This window comes from Plodia interpunctella, chromosome 8, assembly GCF_027563975.2.
Source record: "Plodia interpunctella isolate USDA-ARS_2022_Savannah chromosome 8, ilPloInte3.2, whole genome shotgun sequence".
NCBI classification, from domain to species: domain Eukaryota; kingdom Metazoa; phylum Arthropoda; class Insecta; order Lepidoptera; family Pyralidae; genus Plodia; species Plodia interpunctella.
In genome coordinates this window covers 679,312-704,293 of record NC_071301.1, presented here as the reverse complement: position 1 = coordinate 704,293, position 24,982 = coordinate 679,312, and the positions used below count along the sequence as shown (strand labels likewise).

At 36.9% G+C, this 24,982-nt stretch overlaps 1 protein-coding gene across 9 annotated transcripts in view; it reads left to right on the top strand.

Annotated features, from left to right (window-relative positions):
- The window catches only part of Liprin-alpha, a 129,790-nt gene that overhangs the window by 92,969 nt on the left and 11,839 nt on the right, over positions 1 to 24,982 (top strand). For 5 of the 9 annotated variants that reach the window (XM_053749059.1, XM_053749058.1, XM_053749055.1 and 2 more), the window contains exons 2-16: positions 7,266 to 7,367; positions 9,531 to 9,695; positions 10,281 to 10,355; positions 10,994 to 11,095; positions 13,310 to 13,378; positions 16,198 to 16,365; positions 16,869 to 16,988; positions 17,788 to 17,913; positions 18,803 to 18,972; positions 19,234 to 19,390; positions 19,787 to 19,906; positions 20,263 to 20,346; positions 20,866 to 21,024; positions 22,747 to 22,860; positions 23,406 to 23,477. In XM_053749059.1, coding sequence (XP_053605034.1) covers positions 7,266 to 7,367; positions 9,531 to 9,695; positions 10,281 to 10,355; positions 10,994 to 11,095; positions 13,310 to 13,378; positions 16,198 to 16,365; positions 16,869 to 16,988; positions 17,788 to 17,913; positions 18,803 to 18,972; positions 19,234 to 19,390; positions 19,787 to 19,906; positions 20,263 to 20,346; positions 20,866 to 21,024; positions 22,747 to 22,860; positions 23,406 to 23,477 — 1,803 coding nt within the window. The remainder of the gene's footprint in view (positions 1 to 7,265; positions 7,368 to 9,530; positions 9,696 to 10,280; positions 10,356 to 10,993; positions 11,096 to 13,309; positions 13,379 to 16,197; positions 16,366 to 16,868; positions 16,989 to 17,787; positions 17,914 to 18,802; positions 18,973 to 19,233; positions 19,391 to 19,786; positions 19,907 to 20,262; positions 20,347 to 20,865; positions 21,025 to 22,746; positions 22,861 to 23,405; positions 23,478 to 24,982) is intronic. The other 4 variants (XM_053749056.1, XM_053749060.1, XM_053749061.1 and 1 more) reach the window with 4 other exon arrangements.

Here is a 24,982-nt window from a genome sequence, read left to right as displayed (position 1 = left end):
AGTACTAGAATTGAAGTAACGAAATATTATGACAGCTAGGGCGGAGAAAATTTCATAAAATGGTTTTTTTGGAGAAATGCTGTGGAGTTCGGGACGTTTGGGGTATATTAAACTATATATTTCTAAGTCTGCCACCGTTTTTAAAGGACAAGTTGAGCAGAAATAACGCAACCAAACCTCGCGTGTTCCTCATTTTTCAGCTGATATGCTAGGAAGATGATATATATACATTGCTGAGGAAGAGGATGCTATTCTAGGCCATACGCTACAAAAAACATGATATTATATAATAATCTTTTGTGCTCAGAAGTGACGATTACGATACTACTATTTTACTCTAAAAACTTGCAGAAGCCAAAAACTAAAAAAGTGCTGGCTTCATGTCGTCCATTAGGGATGCCGACGAAGTGGAGACGAAAAAGTAGGACAGCGACCCTGGGCTCCGACGCGCAATGTCTCCGGAAGAAACCAGGAAAACGCTCAGATAAGAAAGAGAAAGATTTTCCTCCAAAAACTGAGATAGCAACAATAGCAAAATTTATCATCCATACACAAGTAGGTATCCTCGGATACGTGCCCACGTCACGTCGCCCCATCTGGCTCGTTAATCGCGAAACGCACGGACTACGCCGCGACATTTTTATATATGTATACGCGGCGTAATGACGCGGATAGATACCGGCACGTGCGCCGGTAAATTATGCAATTGTGTATTATAGTAGACCAGTGTGAATGACGTTTCTCACTTCTTGAATCAGGGCTGAATAGAATCCCAATTAATATTTAAATGCGAAAGTTTTTTTTGTTTCTGAATATTTATTTGTTTGTTATCTATTCATTCATGCTTTATTCACTCAACTGGATATATTTAATATGAAATAAGCATTACATTAACTTATTATCCTTCCAGGAAGTTATACATTTCTTGAGGCACACCTTTTTCCGGAATCCCTAATCCATTACTCAGGCTCTGTCCAGACATGTTCTGTGGAATCATATCGTGCCCCAGCGGTTCACGGTCACATGTTGGACCTGGGTCAGGTCTTACCCCGGTCGTATTGTACACCAACACTGTTAAAATGAATTTCTTTCGGCATTTCTTTTCGATTTTTGAGAAATTCTATTAATTTAAAAATTCACTTGAAAAAGTGCCTATGAGTGTCAAAGACATCTCTTCAGAGGTGGACCCAGTACTCTCTTGCACTAACCATTGGCTGGAAGGTCAGTTCTAAACTGAACTTAAATAATGAGTCACGCAATCGTATTTAATACCTATTGTTGAATACAAAACAGTTAACTCTTTATTCAATAGTCTTACGCAAAAATATTCGATTATATAAAATTTAAAAAAGACCTGGCCGCCCTCGACGAAATTGGTTTGATGACATAAAGAATTGGACCGAACTTACATACAACCAACTGAAAATAGCGGCCCAAAGCCGCGAGGGTTTCCGTATGCTGACCTCCAAACTTCAATTCGAAGATGGCACCCCTTGATGATGATGATGTAAAATTTGAGCTCAGTGTAAAAACGTAACGACAGAACAAACTTTTGAAACGAAACAGCGAGAAATCTCATTACCAGAGTTACCGGACTTTTGAACGCGTACAATTTGCGGGCTTGTACAGTTTTTACAAATGCTGTCTTCTCTATCTGAGATGGGCAATGGTTCGGCCAAAAAGAATTTCTTATTAGAAATTTTAAGTAAGTTAAAATAAATTTAGTAATAGTAACCACTATTAAGAAATTTCTTAGGAAATTCTTACGCCATCTGTCGTTTAAGACGCACAGAAAATACGTCATAGCATTATGTATTATTATATAATATTTCAGTCCACGTTCGTAATTTGTCTTTGATAACTAACAACGAACATTGATTGTTTTTCTCACTTGGAAAGTATTTTCTAATCTTGACGTATCTCTTTTCTTTTTCTTCTAAGCCAAGCCACACTAGTTTAGAGGCTCACTGGACTCTTTGAAATTGTCCAGTTTTGGTCTCTAGTCCGGTCCGGGCATCACAGCGGCACCCCAATTACCGAGATAGTTTGCAATTATTACAATGAGCCTTTCTTTCTTTGGATCCGTGGAGATTCTTTGCAATTTACATTTCTATGACCAGCTCTGGGTTAATACCCATAACTTAATAGTTATATTAAAACTTGCTTGTTATTTATGAATGGTATCTCTATTTTTATTATTTAATGTACCTACACAGAAGATCATACAATAAAATAACTTTTCTACCAAAACATAGCATACAAAATCAGAAGAAGTACAAGAACGCACTAAGCTTTCGACATAATGTGAATCTGTCTTCTACCTCTGCCATTGGTTAATTCAAAGAAGGCGCGGTTCGATGGCTTGCACTCTTTAGTCTCATTTCCAGAGATCATCTGCCATAGAGAGCAATCAGATCGATTACATAAGACCACGTGGGCGTGTTACAAGGAGCGGTACACACATAAACCACGCCAATTACCAAGCCTCTCCTAGGCGGTCCCCGGGGAACACAGCGGGCAGCGTTCTTATCGAGTGTGCTAGCTAACACTGGTGTCAGATTTTATTCAGGTCGCCTAAAGTCAGCTGACATGACTTATGACCAGCTACGACTATAAAATATATTGAAAGACAGGCACAAGCGAACCGACCCTGGTTCACGCGATTTTCCTTTACCAGCTTATGCTCAAAGTTTTTAAGTGAATATTAGAAGTCTAAAATGGTTTTGATTCTTAAAAAAATCTGATTTAATATCAATGGAAACGGACAACATTGATCATTTTGTTATAAGTATTATAACAGCAAAAATTGTTGTTAAAAACTTGCGTTTGTTTTATAGTATAGTCAGGTGGAATACTTTAAAAGTATAAGCCGTAAAATATGGATCGTAAAAAGTTCAAAAGAAAAGACGTGTCGTAAAATGATACACACACAAGTATTACTGAAATAAAACACTTTTTTATACACGATTCTCATGATACTATGTGAACAAACAGTGATGTAATGCCATATTTTGTGCGTTCAAAAGTAGCCTATAAATAGAACTAAAAAAAATGGTGAGCTTATTCAAATAGTGACAAATCTACGGTGATGTGACGTCACCGGGTGGTGACGAGTACAAAACCAAAAAACAAACGAGTGTTTGAAGCAGTCAAGCCATTTGGAAGACTTAATAGTGATGTGAAGTGATAATAGTTCACGACGCGGCGCGTCCAGCCGCGCGGCATGTGCGCTCGCGATGAAGCGCGGGGTGGGCGCGTGCGCGTGGCTCGGCACGCCCTGCACGCGCAAGAACGGGGCCGTCTGCACGTGCCGCGTGCACACTGCGCTGCTTCAGGTCAGTACAAGTGGTATTGCCAAAAAGTCGAGGTAAATGGAGGAAAGGATTAAAACGCTTAAATGAAATTTTAAAAAATGTTCAGGCCATTTTGTTCATGCTATAGAACTAGCCGCGGCCTCTGCCCTCTAATTGAAATGAAGCAGCCGCTGTATTTGTTTAAGGAAATTGGATTCGGTGTTTTGTTTGATCGCGAGAGAATAAGTAGTGCCGGTGGTGTTCATTGAAAACTCGTTTCTGATCGCGTTGCTTGTACTTAATTCCTAAATAAAATGAAATTGCTCTCTGATCAAATGTGGGATCGCGTCTTTATCTGGCTATATGCAAGTATGTAAACGCTCTTAGAGACTTCAGTGGTATCTGAGTATCCGAATTCGGTATACTAAAGTGTTACAGAAATCAACTGTAACAGGTTACTAGGCAAACATCAATTAAACACTTATCAAAACAGGTTTAAAACATCCAAATAACAATTACAGAAATATTATCTTCATTTTAACTAGTTGTTCGACGCGAACGTAGACCTCGCGAATACAATAAATTTTGATTTTAGTTGTGAATATTTCAAAAACGGCTTAACCGATTTTGTTGCGCCACGAACTTAAAAATTCCATTGGCAGATCCTACATACCTTTTGAATTTCATCAAATTTGGACCCACGGTTCGAAAGTTCTCGCGTTACAAACTAATAAACATACATACATACAAAAAAATATTTTTAGCCTAAGAATGAATGTTAGACCTCGCTCGCTTCGCTCGATCGGTCAATAAATCTAACAGGTTTAGTGTGTTACACTGATGAATGTGTTGCACTTGGTGTTGTGAGTCTATGTAAACACCTTTCGTTTCCCTAACGAGTTAAAAGGAAATATTATTTTATTTTGAATTCTAATTAATTTTAAACACACGCTATTGTTTCAAACGTTAATTACTTTCTTCGAGTCGATCCATTCCACAGATTGCATGGTCGTGTAGCGTACTTTTTATTCCCCTTTTTTGTAATATAGGTATTACATTGTTTGTATTAACTTCAAAGAATGCACTTTTGTTTTGTAATCTGTGATATGTTAATTATTGTATATTATTTCTGTCTCATCGCTTGACTGGATGTTATGTTATCTATGTAGCTTATCTGGTGGTGGATGCTCGACTTTTAGTTCACAAGATCTTGTAAATATTCAACTAATAGGTCGCTCTCTGAAAGGATTCTAATGAAATTCCGCGCTGACCAAGCCTTTGTGTGAGTATGTGGGACATGACTATTATCTGGACACCTACACCGTCATACTGTACGTACACGTACTTGTGATTTGTCATTTCCTTTAACTCAATAAATATTTATATTATTATTATGTTTCAAGGAATCTTGTCAGTATGGTCTTCTAGAAACATGTGTTTCAAAAAATTAAAGGAATGATCTGCACACATACAAAATGACGAACTCATTTATATTTTTACGTAGCAGTGAGCTAAATATGGAGGACAAATATATTATAATATATTATACTACACATATATTATAATATATTTGTCCTTGATATTTGTTTGCGGTGTTGGGTGTGTTATATTTGCATCTGTGTTTGTGTTCATCGAACGCGCGATATAAGCATAGAGCTTAGTGTGGGCCGTTGAGCGTCTTCTATTTATATATTTTCTTTAAAAAAATGCAACAATATTACTAGTAGTGTGTACTTTTGTCGTAAAATTACCACTAAAGCAATACTCCGATACACGGTCAGTTTATAAATAAAACATAATGACATTGTTTCAATAACAGAGGTTGACTTGAGAGATTGGTTGCCCCGGGTATGTCCCCGGGGAAATAGTGCCGGCGACACGGGTCGCCTGTCCATTGTGCGTTATTAAATGTATTTGACACGTATGATTGTTTCAGCGTAATACAGTTTTTACTGTATTCACGTTACATTACAGAGCTGGAGCTTGAAAGTAGTAGCGCTTGAGAGATCACACAGTGGAGACTGGCAGTGGACACGAGAGACACTTTTACCTGTATTACGGATAGAGGGAAAAGTGTGACAAGTGTAAATAAAACTACATTGTATACATATATAGATAAATTATAAACTACTAGATGTTGCCCGGGGCTTCGCTCCCGTGGGAGTTTTGAGATAAAAAACAGCCTATAGCAATCTTGGATAATGTACCTTTCTAATGATGAAAGAATTTTATGAAATCGGTTCGGTAGTTTCGGAGATTACCCGCCTCAAACATACAAACTCACAAACCCTCTTTATAATAATAGTTTAGATATATAGGTATACGCCACAGTGAATGAAATTTATATCTTCCCAAAATATGATAAAAAATTTTGGATTCTTGAACAATAGTAAGTAATATAGTTTTAATGAAACAAGCTTTTCCTTGCTCTTTATAAAAAAAAATTTTGAGCACTGAATCCATAAAATCCATGTTTTAATTAAGTATATATTCTGAAACATTTCTGTCTTCATCCTGGCAACATCAACAGACTGGTCTACAGGGAAATCGACAGGCGCCATTTGCATGTCCATTGTTACAGATGAAAGCTGTGTATGTGTTGTAGCTTTGTTGTGGATTGAATGAGGCTGTGGTGGTGGTCCCGCCACCGAAAGTCCCAAGTTCGAATCGTACTCGTCCCGCACGAGTTTGTTTACCAATCTGACTTATGTGAGTTTTCATAAACTAGCACTTGATTCCAGTGAAGGAAAACATTTTGCTGCACTCTAGTTGATAATTTTAAAGCCACTTAAATCTGGGTTGGTTAATTTATTCTGTCTAATCTGGGTATGTTATATTCCACATAATGGCCGCTAGGAAAACGTTATACTAGCGATAACATTAAGAAGGTTCATCACTTTTTTTATTTTATTAAATTATTAACTTCTTCCCGCGGCTTCGCCCGCATGAGTTTCTACGAAAGCGGAACACAAACTTTCGCCCCCCATTATAATCAATTGGGGAATGATTTTTTAAAAACATCTACCCTATGTTTGAACGGGAGCCTTTAACTTTATGCATACCAAATTTCATCAAAATGCTAGACCGATTTTGATGAAATTTGATTTAGCCGTGAACGCCGTGAAGACAGACTTTGTGCGTTTATAAGATTAGTACATATGGATTAAGAAACATGCCAAAAGCGGACTTACTTACGTGAGACTTTTTCTACCAGTCTGCCAATGTGCACAGAGACAAGAACATTTGTTCTAAGTTGAACGGAAACTTAACACTCTTCTTCAGCAATCGCGTAAACAATAATCGCCAGTATTAGTTATTGCCTATTATTGTTACTTATATTTTCTCCCTCTAAAGCCGCGGGGTGGTGTCAACGTCCACTAGCGCCCTCCTGCGGCGACGATCGGATATTCGATAAAATATATATTTGTTGTGACGTCGGTTTATTGTTGTTTATGTTAGTACATACATTAATATCAAGATAATGCTGAACGGGTATGATATGCTCTCCGGACAGACCTTCATGGTTTTTATGTGCTGAAAGAGATTTTTTATAAATTATTCTTAATTTTAATCTACACAGAAATCAGTTTCTTTAAATATTCAAAGATTTTTTCGCTAGTCACTACCATTACATAGTATAAAATATAGTCGTTCTGTCTGTCCATATGTATGCTTGAACTGAAGACAGAAACAGATTTTTAATAGATCAAAAGGAAGGTTTATGTATATACATATAACATACATAATAATGTACCCGTGCAAAGCCGGGTCATTACTTATTAATATTGCATAAATATGATTGTAAAAAGACGAGACCTATACAGAATGGGACAAACCACAAGTCTGTCTATCTGTCTGTCAGAATTTCTTTTCTCCGGATAAGTATGATGATTTTACTCGAGCCTTGGCCCGCGTTTTTTCATCGTCCCAGTAAGTGTATCTGTCAAGTAACGAATCGTTCTCTTGTTACAGGAGTTCGCGACACTCACGAAAGAGTTGAACCAGGCGCGCGAACAGTTGTTGGAGCGAGAGGAGGAAATATCAGAACTCAAGGCGGAGAGGAACAACACCAGGGTAAGTTCGTATATTGTCCTCCTCACTCGGACGAGGGACTACATCAATGGCTAATTATTTTAGCTATTTAAATTAAAGCACTCTTAATCCGCGTCATGAAATTATTCCTGGTTTAGTTGGCCGCTCCAATCCATCTGCTGTCATCCTGTGCCCGAGAAGGACTCTGTGATGTGAACGTGTCATGGAGAACACACGTTAACGTCATCATCATCATGTCCTTCATGACCAATCCGTCAAAGGCGAATCCTGTCGGCTTCGTAGATGCAGTCGTGTAAGGCTGGCGAAACCAAACTTAGTTTTAAAGATCCGTTGCATGGCGCACATTGCAATGCAACTGACCCAAATCATTAAATGTTACATGTTAGTCTTGGGACGCGCCTTTCTCAGGAGGCATCACCGATATCATAAAAGAGTGATTTTTAATGGTTGGTGGCCCCATATCCAGCCATGGAAGCCAGATATCCAGATGGCTTCCATGACTTGATTGCACGAGACGGAAGATCTTTTTCACCACAATAATATGGGCGCTGTATGTAAGTAATATATAATGTCCTTATCTGTTACCAACGTCGGGTTAGCCTACGAGTATACCGATTGCGATTAATTAAACTTGAAATATGGCCATTACATCTTATTATAGTGCTTACTCTTTCAAGTATGAGGTATGAATCCTACCGAATATTACCAGAATAAATAAAATCAAACGAACGTCGTTTTTAGGCAGTCGCTTGAAAATAAAAGTCTCGCGTCGTTTTCCACTGTCTCATAGGGGTGTCGCCGGTCTTATACATACTTTTAACGTACACGTAGATCATGAAAAAGGAGTGACGTCCTCCGGAAATTGCGTCACAGTGTCACGGTTCCGGCTGGCCGCTGAATGGGTAATATCGTCGTGTAGTTTGGTTTTAAAAGGGAGTAAAATATTTCGTCTATGTAAAAAACTTGTTTGCTTGAATAATTTAATCATTTCTGATTAACCCACATCAACTCGTCTAGGCATAGACATCTATAGTGATTTGTGTTCTCGTCACAGTATGTTTAATACTATTTAATTTTAAGTTCGACATTACAAATTTCTCAATCTTCTCTGTTAATCGGGTAATGTAACATTATTTTCTCCTCAACTTAATACAGACCGCATGATTACAAAGATTTTAAAAATCTAATCTTAAGTCCTAATCTCAAATGTAATCAGGACTCGTGTTAGCGAGCAAGGGTCCTGCGAGTCTAGACTGGAACTTGAATTATTCAAGTAAATAAGCTAAGTTGAAGCAGCCATAATGGAAGGATTGTGTGCCGGGCAGGGACTGAATAAACCATAAGTACCAGTTGTATGTATTATTTTGACACGATGTTCCACGAATTTGCCGTTCAAACTACAGAATGACTTGATTACTCTACCAAATTTGGCAACTTTCAAACATTTAGTGCAGACATTAAACCTGTGAGGGCACAGCAAAATAAAATAATGAGATATCTCAGGTTTGGCAAGTTTATTAAATTAATGAACTGTCATATATTTATTAGTAAACATAGTAAGAATGTAACGTTGAAGTTGCTAGAGTGGACGGATTGTCGATTCTATAATTGAAAATTTATTTTGATTTTTAGATAAATAAATATATTAGGACAAATCACACAGATTGAGCTAGCCCCAAAGTAAGTTCGAGAGTTCGAGTTATGGGATACTAACTGAACGATACCATATTTTATAACAAATACACATATAGATAAACATCCAAAACCCGGGCCAATCAGAAAAAGATCATATTCCATCATGACCCGACCGGGGATCGAATCCGGGACCTCTCGGTTCAGCCACTGCGCCACCGAGGTCGTCAATATCCAATCCAATGAATAAATGATGGTTTTAGTCCTTAGTTAAATAATTTCAAGATTCTAGCTTCTTCATCACAAAAAAATTGAATTAATCAAGAAACATTACAATGAAATCTAACACCTAATCCTGCACTGGTAGGCTACTCAGGTGCTCTCGGGTGCCTTTAAGCGAATTGAATAAAATCTTATGCTGGCTGCACACTACCGTCGCACGGCGTCGCGAATGCATAATTTACCGCAATTAAAAACCTGCAACATATGCCGAATCGAAAAACACATTTGAAAATATAAAAGAACTAGCTTAACAATAATGTATGTTTGCAGTTACTTCTAGAGCATCTAGAATGCCTGGTGTCGCGACACGAGCGCTCGCTACGCATGACAGTGGTGAAGAGGCAAGCGGCGGCGCAGTCGGGAGTCTCCTCGGAGGTCGAGGTCCTCAAGGCGTTGAAGAGCCTCTTCGAGCATCACAAAGCACTCGACGAGAAGGTGACAGCTAATTTTTTTTATGTCCTTGGTACACATGCTGTCTTGTCCTCCGTATGCTTCCACATGTTCGCTTAAGGATCTGTATCACGCCACAGATACTGCTTTATCATTGGCCGGTTCTTGGTCTTCACAAATATGATTCGCCGAGTCGACACGCTAATAGGAAAGCCTGTTCTAATGTCCCAATGCAAAGGCCCCTCGTTTTGTATTCCATATTTCTCTTTCATTCTGTAATGTGTATTAAAATCTTATCACGCACCGATTGGGCTGTTGCCGTGGTGTAGTACATACAGTCTGGGAAAATATAGACATAATCCTTGGAGACCTTCGACATGTAAAGAATTGAGGATGCCCTGTGGCAAAGAAGATTCTCACATGAAGCCGCAAAGCCCAACGTATAAATTAAGCTTTAAAATTTTAATCATTCGGCTATGACTTTGCACCCGGCCTGACGTCAATTTCTTTGGGAATGTCTGTCATTGCAAATTATTTTATGTTTCAATGAAGTTGGAATACTCGATAAAGAAGAAGTATATACTATTTAACATAACGTGTCTGTTTCATATTCCATTTGGTCAATTCCAGGTTCGAGAGCGGTTAAGAGTAGCGTTAGAGAGGAACACAGCATTAGAAGAAGAATTAGCGCTAACCAAAGAAGAAGTAAGTAGAGTAATAACTTTGATGACACTCTTTCACGTCAAATTTTAAATTATTTCGGCACGAAAATATAGATGTAATTAATACACTAGGAAAATACTAATAATGCAACACACCGGACTTATTATAGTGGTTGCCATCAATTAGGCATAATGAGCGGCCATTGGGCGAAACAAAGCGCGCCCAATCAGAACGTTTTATGATTTGTGGGCCTAATTATATCGGGGGAGATAATTAATTGTTTTGTTTTGAAATTATACTGGATCTTGCTTTTTGGGATCGTTATTTACTACTCTTGTCAAAACGTCAGCTGGAGAAATAAACTAATTGTATCCAATAAAGGTAGTACAACAGAAAGTTCGAAGTTGACTTTAATAAGATTTATTTTAACTTGATACAAATCCCCGGAGAAATTGACATTGAGAAAGCCTTGGGACCAGGTATAATTGGCTCCTCTACTAATAGAAAGGGACACTAATATCTCCCTCTCTAAGTGGAGAGAGAAGTGCTCAGTCCTGTAATCAGTCAGGATGTATCGTACAACACATATCCAATCTTTATTTCATCATATTAAATTTAATATTTCAGTAAAAAACAGATATATTTGAGACGTTTGTCTCACATACGTATGTGCATTCCAGTTACAGCAGTACAAATCGTCCGGTCCGGAGGGGGACAAGCCTAAGGAGAACGGCACGGTGACCACCTCGCCTGAACAGAACGGCGAGCCACAGCCACCCAAGGTGAGACGCCCTAGTGTCGGCTGCATTGATGTGGTACTGGAAGGAAGGAGTATTGTACTGTCTCCATACCAAAATACCTCTTTCGCGATGGCAATGAAAAAGTATTGATCATCTTTATATTATTAATTATTGTGTACACCGGTTCTCAAGTCCTAGGGCTTCAGCATCTGTTGGGGTTCCGCGAAAACACTAAGAAATCTTATAGCATGAATAATGAAAATATTGAACCTATAACTTTTACATGGAAATAAGATTTTTGCATTAGATTCCTTCCTTCTTAATATGTGCGCATCACTCTCTGTTGCACAAATAATATTTTCTCACTTTAAGACATAATTGTCGTATTAGATATTGATTACCAACATGCAAAAATAATTAGTGCAAAGTTGCCTTTTCTTTTAAGTTGTATTTCTACTAATTTCTTTCAATATTATAAATATTTATGAGACTCATTCTATACTCATTTTAGCCAAAATACTTATTCTCTTTTACCTTTAAATGATTTTAGACCATCAGAAATGATACACAGAAGATATTGCATTCGAAACAGAAGGAACTGCTTCGATTTAAAAGTTTCAGTATTCAGTAAACATGCTACATACAAGTTCATCGCAATATTCAGTTCTTAGTCTACAACGAGTCAGTCTTGAAGCTGTTGCAAATAGTTTTTGACTTGTGATCCTCGGGGAGAGAGGTTCCTTACTAGTTTTATTGCATTTACGATGTCCTATTTGCAGTCAGATGAAGCTGGAAGCGAATCGATGTTCATTGAAGATTACCGGGTCTTTTTATAAAGTTCTTTGTTTTATTTTAATCAATAAATCTTTTGTATTTTGAGACAATTTTATTTGGATGGATTTTAATTTAAAATGTAGATGAAAGTGATATAATACGGTAAATATTTAATACAGTCTATTAAATATTAAAAAATCTATAAAATTAATCCTGGAAATGATACACTTTTGATTTGATGGCTCTTTGAAGAAACTTTCAATTAGAGAACGATAAAGAAAGATTAATAATGAAAGATTAACCAAAATGTTTGTAGATATTATTAAAAAAAATATTCACATCTTTTGGGCGACATTTGGTTTTACACAAACGCCCCATACTATATAATTCTTATGATGTCAACCGTAGGAAACGACGATCTCTAATTAATCAACTCAGGTGCATAAAACTTCAGTCAGAAAAAATTCCAGATGTCTTAATTTATATGCATTCTGTTTTTGTGATAATATTGCATATTTTTATTATTATTTATTGTCTTATGGATTCCAATATAGTTAATCTATAGACTACTAAGGCTAATAAATAATTTAGGTACACAATTACATTGTACATAATAGATTTGGATACTTAAGTTAGTTCAACTTAGGCATTGAACATATTTTTGCGTAGCAAAACCTAAAATTTTACACTTTTTAAGTAGTATAAACTTTTTACTATTAATTTTATTGAACTACGATTCGTTTTAAACTTTTAGCATTATGGTTTTCTCAAGCAAAAATATACTATTTAAATATAGAAAACAATATATCAAGATATTTATAAGAAACTTCATTTTATCATGTATAATACTATATTATTTCATAAATTGAAAACATTGACATCCGTCATATTTTCATGATCACGCGTGTTGCCTAAGGGGGTAGGGTGTTTTTTTTTATAATGTTTATCTATTTTATTGCACATAAAAACTAGGCAAAGGATTAGCTTGTGGTCCATTGTTATAAGCATTTTATGCCGATTTTCAGGCATCCTGTATATATTGTTTTCTGTACTAAGCGCCTATACTCGTGTGAACTAGACAATACTGACGCGACTTACAAAGCGTGATTTAGAGGCTTTTTGAATGTTTGATGTTGAATGGTTTTCATACATTTTTGGTTTAATCAAATTCACAGTATCTGTGTAAAGAATACAAAATACATTCTGCTTGAAAATATTGTCAACTTTTCATGTCCGATGTGTGAATAGGCGTTTTTTATTGTGATTAAAATTAATGTCATTGACATACTTCATTTTAAATAAAGTAAAAAGGCATCTGGTTTCATTTGAAGACTAAATGATTTGGATATCCAATTTAAATGTTATTCTAGAAAGATTTTATAATTGTTTATTATCGATATGTGCTCTGTGAAATTGACTAAACCCATATTGTTTATACTTTGCCGAAGACTAGCTGTAGTAATGTGTTTGTTGACGGCCCAGGAGAATAGTGTAAACGGCGACACGGAGAGCAAGAGAATCACAGAGCTCCATAACACGATCGCCAAACAGGTTAGCACACACACTGTCTACGTGACAGAGGCAGGGAGGAGAACTAGTTTTCGGTGGTGTACGGTGGGTCTTGTGGGGGAATAATGTTACTGGCCGGATAGAAAAAAAAAATAACATATTCAAATTTAGTTTTTTATTTGTACCTAAAATGCAGATTATGTAATATGGATTTTCTAAAATCAATATATATTATTTGTAAACACATATTTTTGCAGATGTTTTACATAAATTTAAAATGTCATTAATAGATATAAAAATGTAAATATCTATTGAGACATATTTATTAATCAATATAAAAAGCAGTTTGTGACAGCATTTGACAATGTGCCACATTATTTGCCACTTGAAGCACCAACTCCTACTCCATCGCAAATAAAAGACGAAAAAAAATGATCAATCACACGGGAAACACTCATTTGTTACTATATCGGTCCTAACTCAGAGCTCGAAACGTCGTCGGTAAAAGACTTGAGCTGTTTCCATATAATAATTTTTATTTGCCATTAAATGATCAAAATTCTTTGTCCTAACATTCCGATGGAGTAGTATGTATCACACCACCGACCCACAGACCCATCCAGTCGAGGTCTGCTTGCCATGCACGATCGTGTCGCCATCTATCGCATACATTGTACCGTCGTAGATTGACATTATCACATTGTTGAAGGAATTGGTACTAACCTATAACTGACATCGGCGTAATGCTCCGTATATGTTGTAAACGCTTATTTATAATTTTATGTAAGATTAAAAGTATCTATAATATAATATTTGTGGACGCCTAATAGTAATCGAATAGCATTAAAATTTACCTGTCTCCCAATCGGGTTAAGAAATTGAGCTGCATCGAAATTGAACCTATTTCGTTCCGGAATTTCTTCACCGTTTTAGTTACAAGTTTCTCTTCGAAACTTGTGGTTTTGAAGTAGTATATTCGCGATACCGGAACGGTAAAATAGCGGAACGTACGAGATTCAATTACGATTCAGCTATAATTATTAGCGCGATTGTGTGCAAAATATGTCATTTTAACTTATGCCATTAATATCCTTCATAATAATAATAATGCTTGAATCTGTATGCAGCGGTAATACCGTTCAATTTGCAATAATTTGGGTAGCTTTTTATGCCGTTGAGTGTATGTAAATTGTCATAGCTGATAGCAATATTTTACTTAGATGAAAGTCAAAGAACTTATCTGTATATAGTAAGTAAAATAGAAGCATGTATAGTATATGGAGATTGATTAAATAGCTATGTCACTGGGCCTGGTTAGTGCGCAGGTTTTAAAATAAAAGCCGTTCAATCCGTTCATTCGGTTGTTTCATCATTCACACTTTCCATCATTCGTTCTTTATACGCTACGAAACTCGTACAAGTAGAGGAATATTCGATTTGGCTGACACCGAAAGGAATACAGAAAAGAAAGGCCGTATCTGCTCTCTCTTTTTTTATATCCCTGCATCTCTGTCAGTCGGCGTCTGAGAAATTCAAACAAATCTTCCTTTAGGGCGGTTGAATCAACTTACCGAACTCTTTATCCTATATTGCGGCTATATTTTTCGTAGTCTATCATATATATGATGATAGATTGAAAGAGATAGCTATAGTTTTGATCAAAGGATTTGATAATGTAATAATGCCCTTAACTTAGAAAAAAAAATTATCGTAGAGTACATTCAGCTAGTTTAACTTGAAATGACGCGGTACTACATATTTCTCGGTACATTCGACCGCACATCAACCATACCAAATTATTTTTACATACTACTAAGTAAGCAGATCTGATAAGAAGTGGTCACCGCAACTTATGGATTGCAAAATTACCATTACCGCCGCCATAGAAAGGTATACGCAAGGTTACTTGATGTGTGGTTGTCTGTACACAAGCAATTTTTATTTTGCGTTTGTGGGCAGCGTAATTTCAATTTTATGCCCATTACCGACGTTGTAACCAGGTCGCAGTGATCACACTAACATCGCCCACAACCATCAGGCACCACTAACACACACCATTTGGGATCCACCCATGTCGAAGGTCCCCTGTATTAACATAGCTATAGTTAACCCTGTTCTACGTTGTCTATGGCTAACCATGCATTTGCTTACTCGTAAAGTCATGCCGTTATGGTAAAAGAGACCTTATGATTAAGCAAATTAAATGATTGGATACATTTCAGTCATTGTTCAAGTTGTTCAAAAGATGTGTGATTGGGTGATTCCAACAGAAATTTCTGAGACAACTAGAGGTCTTTGTTTCGGTTAATTATTTGAAATTATTTTATATTTACTGTTACCGTTTTACCTTCTTCTCAATAAAGTTTATTACTGATTTTTATTATAATCTTAAACATGTTATTATACCCTATTCATCTTGGACTGAGACAAAACGTAAACAAACCTTGAACAAAAAATCATTATTTCTCATTATTCCTTTGTGAATTTTGTTCTTACTTTTTGTTAATGTTAATTTTTTTGTTGTTGTTGTTTTATGGAGTCATGTCGCTTACTTAAATGTTTGGCTTTTGTTAATTTCTCGTTTCTTTTTTGTTTACCTTTTGTCTCAGTCCAAGATGAATAGGGTATAGGTTCGTCAAATCAAGCATTTCAAATATCGATTCATATTTTTTTCGTATAGGGGAAATTACGAATTAATCTTGGAGATATTACGAATCAATAAAAATGGCGCTAAATACCTATATGAATTTTGTTTCTTAGTCGCTTACTATTTTAAAATTTGAACAATGACTAAAATACTGTATAAAATTGTCCATATAATTTCACAAGTACAGCATAATTGATAAGTCGTACATCAACAGTCAGCAGAACTGAGCTCGTGGCAGCGAAGGGTCGCCGAGCTGAACAACAAGGTGTCGGAGTTGGAGGAAAGGCTGAGCAAGGGAGAGAAGGAGCTGGCGAAGAAGCAGGACGAGTGCTCGAAACTGCAGCGGGACTTGAGGGAGAACGTCGCGCAGAAAGAGGACCAGGTTTGTCAAACAGATTGGGCGAGAGTTAACAAAAAAGTGGGGTTAGTTAGAATTAGAACATTCTGGAAAAAAACAGGAGACAGATTGCTACTATTAGAGTATTGTCTTTCTCCGAACATTAATAAAAATATTATGTGATTAACGAATGGCTACACGTTTACTTAAACACATTCAACTATAAATTAACCTGGGGCAAAAATTCATTTTTTGTACATACAAAAAATGAATGCGTACATACATAATGTATGTATGTTTGTAACGGGATAACTTTCGAACCGTTGGTCCGATTTTGATGATATTTAAATATAATATGTAGGATTGGTCAATAGAATTTTTAAGTTCGTAGGGCAACAAAATCGATCGAGTTCGCGGCGAACAACTAGTTTATTTAGCTTTATGAGCCAAATAATGAAACTCAAGCCCGACCAACTCATTCTGTGTGCACTGTATCAGATCTCCCAGCACTAAATAATGCAACAGTAATAAGATCGTGTGGTCGGCAGGAGGAGCGGATAGCGACGCTGGAGAAGCGCTACCTGAACGCGCAGCGCGAGTCCACGTCCCTGCACGACCTCAACGAGAAGCTGGAGCAGGAGCTGCAGCACAAGCAGGCGCAGCTCAAGGTACGTACATACATACGTAGATAGATCAACTCTTTCTTACACCATTTACAGAAGAATCGTAAGTATTCAAATGAGCGTAAAGGTGGACTATTTTCGCAAATGCAATTTCTTCGTCAAGGTAATGTCGCTCCACGGGTTCATTATAATTATAACTTACTCTCTCTCATCTCCGTATGGTCCGGGCGCCTTCGGCGCTGTGACGTGGTGAAGCCCGAAGTAAGAGTAAATAATAAACTTAAAATTTTGAAGATGCGATTATGATTTTACAAAAGACCCGTCTAATATCCACCCTTTTTTGGAATGCTAATGTTTATCGGATGCCAAGGTTATGGGTCTTTAGTCGCCTCATACGACATTCACGCAAGGATATATAGTGTGGAGCTATTTTAGGGCGGAATCACACTTCATGGGTACGTTGTAGCGTTATTCAACGGTCTATAGTTTCACAATAGTTTTCATCTTAAAAAACCATCACTATAGATAATTATTTCAATAGTAAAAGGCCAATTAGCATAGATCGAAACTATTGTTGCTGATGAAGAACACTCTGTTTTTTGTTTGTGTGATTTTCAGTCATAACCAATCGTAAATTAACAAAATGCTGAAATATTCCTACTGAACTGTTTGTTATAATTAATACCTCCTTTTAATGTTCATAAATGCATTTTCACTTAATAATTCGTATACTCCAGAACATATTCGTTTAGTGTTGTCTAATTATTATTGTTAGCAAAATAATTACATAATTATCCACCTAGCAACCACACGCCACGCATGACATTGTAAATATCATTCACAGCTCCAAGAGGAGAAGATCGCCGCCATTGAGGAGAAACTAGAGTTGTCAACGCAGAAGCTGGCGCAGATGTCGTCTCTACCAGAAATGGAAGAGCAACTCAAGGCCAGGATGGAGGCGCTGAACCAGGTGGGTAGCGGGGATAACTCGGCGTAGATAGGTAGATGAAGTCTGCACCATATACAGAGGAAACTTAAGATTGTACCTAGGTATATACGTAATAATAATCAATGTGATACTTAGTGCTTTGTTTATAAGACATGTAATTTATAAAATTTTTTAATTTAATAAACAGTATTTATGAGAACTGAAAAATGTTGTGTCAGAATGGATTTTTGTCACTTTTTCGCCCGCGTTTTTGTTCCACTGTGATCACACATTTTCAATGTCCTGTTAACTTAGTTGCAAAAATGACCGGAGAGAATATTTGTTTCAGAAATGAGTAATTTTGTTGATTTCAGTTAATTGCAAGAAATGCGAGTGAACGCAGTACGTGCGGTTTAAAACTCATGCTTATGCTTAATCATTGTGTTTTTATAATTAGATTGATATCCATGATTCTGTCAGAGACATGGAAGTTTTTGATACATTTTATATTCACAAAATGTTCTTAAGTAATCTTCGAATTTAATCATTTTATATGACTAAGACATAAAATATTTTCACAAATTTTAATGCCTACATAATTATTTACGTTTACATAAAACCTTGAATATGTTTTATGAGCAATCATTTTGTTACGCAGAAATTAAATGAATGTACTAAGTGTAGACAAAGGCGTCAGGATCTCCTATGCATATGTCCAGTAGACTGGACTGCTATAGACTGGTAACGATGATGAAACTGATGACTGATGACTATGTATGTATGTAACATACATATTAACGCACCTGTTTCCCATAGCGGTAGTCAGAGGCTAGTGATTTCCACTTGCCTCGATCCTGACAAAGTAAATGAAGTCATGATAAAGATGTACGTCAAACAAAAGCAGTTCTAATACGATAAGGGTTTCCGGCAGGCGCAGGAGCGGCACGGCTCAGCCGAGGACCGCATCCAGCGGCTGGAGGCGAGCGTGGACGACAAGAACGCGGAGCTCATGAGGCTCAACCAGAGGCTGAGGATGAACGAGGACCACAACACCAGGCTGTCCGCCACCGTCGACAAGCTTCTGTCCGAGAGCAATGACAGGTGACGGTTACTGCTGTCTATGACTTTTGTCTAAACGTAATAAATATGAATTTCCTTTTTTTAGTTTTAATATCGTTTCTATAAAATGTTAACTCTATGTTCGATTTCGCTACATAACGCTACTGTACTGTATCGTGTTGCTTGGCGATTACATAGAGTTAAGATGTGTAGAATAGCAAATTAGATTGTATTTTTTTATATGAAAAGAAAAACTACGAATCATGAAAAGTCATAGAAAAAGCTAATGAATTTGATGGTCAGGTTACAAGTCCACCTAAAAGAACGGATGCACGCGTTGGACGAGAAAAACGCGCTGACGCAGGAGTTGGAGAAGACGAGGAAGTACGCAGACGAGCTCATGGCGGAGAAGCAGGACATACTCAAGGAGCTGGCGAAGTGGCGGATGGAGACCGAACAGGTATTAAACTAGCCTTCGCCTTTTAATTCGTACGCACAGATTTTATTGTACTATGTTCGGGTCTAAGCATCGTATGAAAATTACTGACTGGATTTTTTTATATTTGTTATCATTAGCATACAAAACATTACAATCGTACTCTTCTATATGAAAAGGATGTGTGTCTAAAAGATTCGATACATAACGATGTAAATGTCCTATAGAACGCTGACATAAATAGCAGATTGTTTTATGTGCGATATTTTAACCCAGGTGGTTTTAACCCGGGTTTATTAATTAAGGTTTTACACGTACAGACATTTGAAAAACATAACATCGTTGAAATTTTATTAAATCAGATTTTTACGCGGTTATTTTTCAAGTCGCAGTTACCAACAAGATTGTGTTTGTTTCCAGTTAAAGCGCCAAATGCTCGAGCAGGAGATCGCGTTCAACATCCAACAGACGGACGCCCTCACCCGCTCCCTGTCCCCCGCCGCACACCAGCCAACCAACGTTGGACTCTTCCAGCCCAAGGTTACTGTCATTTACGAGGAAAATACTATTTTGTTTTTCTATTTTTAACTCCCGACGCTAAAAGATAGGTGTCATAATTTTGACCCCTAAGTGTGTCTGTCTGTCTGTGTACGTGACACCGTAGCTCATCAATGGGTGAACCGATTTGGATGCGGTTTGTTGATGGCTAATTTTCATGCGGTGGTTCTTAGATATGTTTGATCTAAATCGGCTACGCCGTTCAAAAATTGTAGCGAAACGAATATTGAAAGTTACGAGTTTTTTAATTTGTCTAACAAATAACTACTGTTTGAAATCTAAGACCTGTATTATGTACATGAAGGAAGCTACAGATAATTAATATGAATTATTTCTAGTTGGACGGGTCGTGGGAGAAGCTTCAGCAAGCGCACGCGCTTGCCAATGTTCAACAGCCGTTCGACGTCTCCAGCGACGCGGAGGTAACTACCGTCATTTTGTTTTATGTATATATGTACATGAGTGTTAATCTGACTCATGTTCAAGTATAGAGAAATTTTGCTTCTTTTACATCTTCTCGCTCGCTCTGTTTCATTTGAAAACATCGTGAGGCACTTTATCAGCTTACGTGTGAAATGGCAAACTATTCAATTAATATTACCCAGTTGTGTGTGTTATAAAATCAAAATCAAATAATTTATTTAGAAATTGGGCCTTCACAGATTCTAAATGATATTTACCAAAGTTACAAACTACTAGCATTTCGGAACGACCACTGCAGAGAAGAAATGCCGAAAGAAACTCATTCAAACATAAATTTATGTATATATTTTTTATCAGTAATATAACAATGATATATATATATATATATATATATATATATATATATATATATATATATATATATATATATATATATATATATATATATATATATATATATATATATATATATATATATATATAGGAGTATAACAAGAGTCTGAATGATATATCCGCAGGGCGAAGAGTCAGAAGGCGGCGTGGAAGGCGGGCACACGGACGCGGCGGCGCTGGCGCTGATGCTGCAGGAGCAGCTGGACGCCATCAACACGGAGATCAGGCTCATACAGGAGGAGAAGCAGAGCACCGAGGCCAGGGCGGAGGAGTTGGAGTCCAGGGTACGTACTATACTTCTTTTTTTCATTTAAACTATAAACAAAAGTAATTTTTTCAAGGAGCGTCTGCAAAACGGGATACCTTTTTTTTTTGCATATTTTTTTTATCCTAATTTAATTTTTTTGACATAATAATATTTTGACATACTTGTTTTTTTGCATACCTTTTCAATAAGCATAATTATAGTTTAGGCTAATGTATTTTAACATAATTTTGATTTGCATAAAGCTATAATTTAGCAGTAGGTTAGCGTGCGGCGGGATGGCTCCATAAGCCGCCAATATGCTTTAGAATATTATGCTTAAAAATTGTTATGCTTATGGTAGGTATGCGTAAAAAATTGTCCCTAAAACGTTATTCCAAATTAATATTGTGCGTAACTATTATTATGACAAATAAAAGTATGCCATGTTAAATTATGACATAAAATTGTATGTATAAAAATAGAGAACCCTGCGAAACACGCTGAGCAAATTGCTGTCAACTCTCAAACCCGCTTATTGCCTCGATGAGACTTTGTATATTCCCAATAACTAATTGTAATTAATATTACTTGGGGACGGCTATCCTCTTTCTTAGTCCAAGTGTCATGTACAGTCAGTCTTTATAGTGTAAAGTTTATCGAACCACCATTTTTTGCAATGGCAATACCAAATAGAATGCTCAAGGTTGGTTGAGATACCCAGTGTTGCCTGCCAACAGGACACAGCGCCTCATTTACTTCCTTCTCTCTATAGTTTAGATAGACTATCTATTTGCTGGATTATCTTGAGAATATGGTTATAAGATGTACTATATAATTTAAAACTTGAGGGGGTTTTTGCAAATATTTCATTTTTTAGGTCTTGACGCAAAACGCTTTACTTAATGACGCTTTCTCAAGTGACAGTACATATATACTTTTTACGACTTATTTTGACATAGTGTTGTATTGCGTCAAGACTTTTTGGTGATGTTTCCCATTTTTATATTATGCTGATTCATTTGGCTTTAATACATTCCTGAATATTGCTTCTATTTTCCTTTCTTTGGTATTGGTAATATATTAATATACAATTCTATACAGCTGGTTTCATAATCATGAGTTTTATAATGGTTATTTTAGTCGATAATGACGCTGTCAAAAATCTTTTATAATTTACGTGTTACCTAAACGTGATTAGGAAAATAATGGTTTATGAAAATAATATCGTTATTACAAATTATTCCTTTTTCAAAGTGGATTGTCTTTCTATATACTTTACTTCTATAATAAAATCCGTGGGGTTTTAAAAGAAATAACAGCTAATTTCGGCAGAACATCATGTTTTATATGCACTTAGCATTCGAAGTAATATTTCGAGTATGACAGCATATATAAAGTTAAATAAATGCATACTAGTTATACTATCATAGTAATATTATAAAGAGAAAAGATTTGTACTTTTGTTTGTGATGTATAAATTTCAAAACTACTGAACCGATTTTGATGAAATTCGGCACAGAGACAGACGAAACTTTCTGTATCTACATTTTATCGTTTTACGCGCACGAAGCCGTGACGGGCAACTAGTAAATAAATGAAGATATTATATGTGTGTGTCTGTAGCGTTCTAAGTAAACATATGTATTCTATTCATACATATATATTCTATTCCAAGACGAACTATCGCTCGTTACATCTCATCGTATATTATCGACTAACAATGGCCGGTGTCGGGCAACTAACTAACCAACTGGTGTAGGTGGGCAGCTACGAGCACATGAACGTGGTGTCGCGGCGGCTGTCTCCGCCGCCCGCGGCGCACGCGCTGCTGCACCACGCGCTGCCGCTCCACCACAACCACAAGTACCACACGGTACGTGCTGCAGAACCTACTCATTTGTTTTATATTACTCCATTTCGAAAAATTCTTGCACTAGACTTGATACGGCCAACCGTATCAAGGTCACGACACCCCGCCATCGGGGTGGATTGACCCGTTGTCGTATATGTTATGTACGAAGCGCGAAAGTTTAACACTATCGTGGACGCTCGACGAAACGCAAAAGTTGATAATTGTTACGACTGCTATAATAGAAGTCGTGCGTCCGCGAAAGTGTTAAAAACAAACTGAGATATGGTTTTAGACGGAGGACGGAGGTTTCACTGCTTGCAGATGAGGTATCTGAAAATGTAATATATAGAACATAGAACGTCAAAAATTGTGTTTCACAAGAGTTGGGTAGGGCTAACTGCTAAATAACTTCAGGTAGATTTATCTAGTAGTTAATTTATCTGTCACACTACGATATATTTTATCAGAAAGTGGTGAAACACACCCTGAATATAATTAGATGTCTATCTTTGTAAGACAGACAAGTAGTTTTATTACCTGTGTATATTATTACGTGGTGGCGGCAGGCGCCTGCGTCGATGTCCCCCGCGCACCACTACCGCGCCCCACCCGCCGCCGACAGCCTCCCCAGCAGTCAGGTCGGTCACAACGTCCTCTGTAATCACTTGTGCTATCGTGTGTATGAGCGAGATAGCGTTGTGCCCGTGTGAAATTATTTGTGCCTGCAAAATTCCCGTTTTTCCCCAACCACTTACTTGTGTCCTATTGTATCCTACTGCTAGCGAAGTTGTTTCTGTACCCAATATTTGCCTTTGGTATCTCCCAAATGTGGTCTTAGCACTGAATATGTATTGAAATGTGCTTTACACATAAGCATCGAGCATAATTTCAGAGAAAAATTTAAATTGGCATCTAATATCTCTTATGTATTTTAACGATGTACCGTTTGCGCAAATAAAAAATATGTTTCTTTTTCTCTGAAATCCTTTATCCAATGTACCCGTTGGTTCTCGTGTGTATACACGCTACCCGCACAGAGCGCGCTATCAAAGCACGAGATTTCACGAATTCTGCAATAGCTTGGACATTCCACGCTTGAATCAATGTTTTAAAAGTTTTAAAGTGTATTAAGGTTGTTAATGGTAATATTATCGCTGTGTGCTGCAAGCCGTGTCTCATTGCTCAGTCGCGCACCGTCATTTTAACGTCCATCGACAGACAACGTAGGAATTATATGAAATTTCGACGTACGTCAGTGTCAAAACATATAAAAAACTACGCAGCTACAACGTGCTGCGTCGTGGCAACGGAGCGCAACTGAGCAATGAAGCATGAACCTCACCCATCCTATTTAGGCAGTTCGAGCTTAATTTGGTAACAAACGATCTTTTTTTTTAAGTGTCATGGTTACAACGTCCGCCAAAACGATGATTTTGCCAACGTCAAAGTTGAGATTGACACGGAATATAATATGTTGTATTAACAATATTGTGATGTGGCCTCAATTGTATTTTGAACAAACTCCAATTCACCGACTTAAAAAATCAATACGACTATTTATATGTTTTTAAAAAGAGCAATGAAACAAAAATACATTCTGGAATCGAGCGGGAATTGAACCCACGTCCCTGTCTATCCTTTCTACTTATCTATTAAATAGTATGCCTTGTTTTTACATTTCGAATGTGTATAAATATTAATTTTTAAAGTAATACTCGTACACAAAATATTTTGAAATTGTAGTATTTTTTAATATATAAAATTATAGTAGTCGGTATCTCTTAATTTGTTATATTGTATATACACTAGTTACAATGAAGTTTTTATTAACACGTAGTTCTGAAATAAATTGTTATTATACTGTAAGTACCGTTGTGAATAGAATTACTAATATAATAGTTTAAGTGCGACCTCAAGGTTGCGTTGCGCTGCGTAGTCGTTTTACATATAAATTTGACATTGACGTACGTCGCTGCACTGCAATATTGGCATATAATACTTGATCCGTTGACGGAGTGCAACGCGACGCAGCAGTGAGGCCGCGCTCATATGTCATAGCATAGATATCTTCATCACTTGTGCTTGTAGTTACATGGCTTTTTAGTTGACATTATAATAAGCTATTCCTTTTAGGCAATGTACA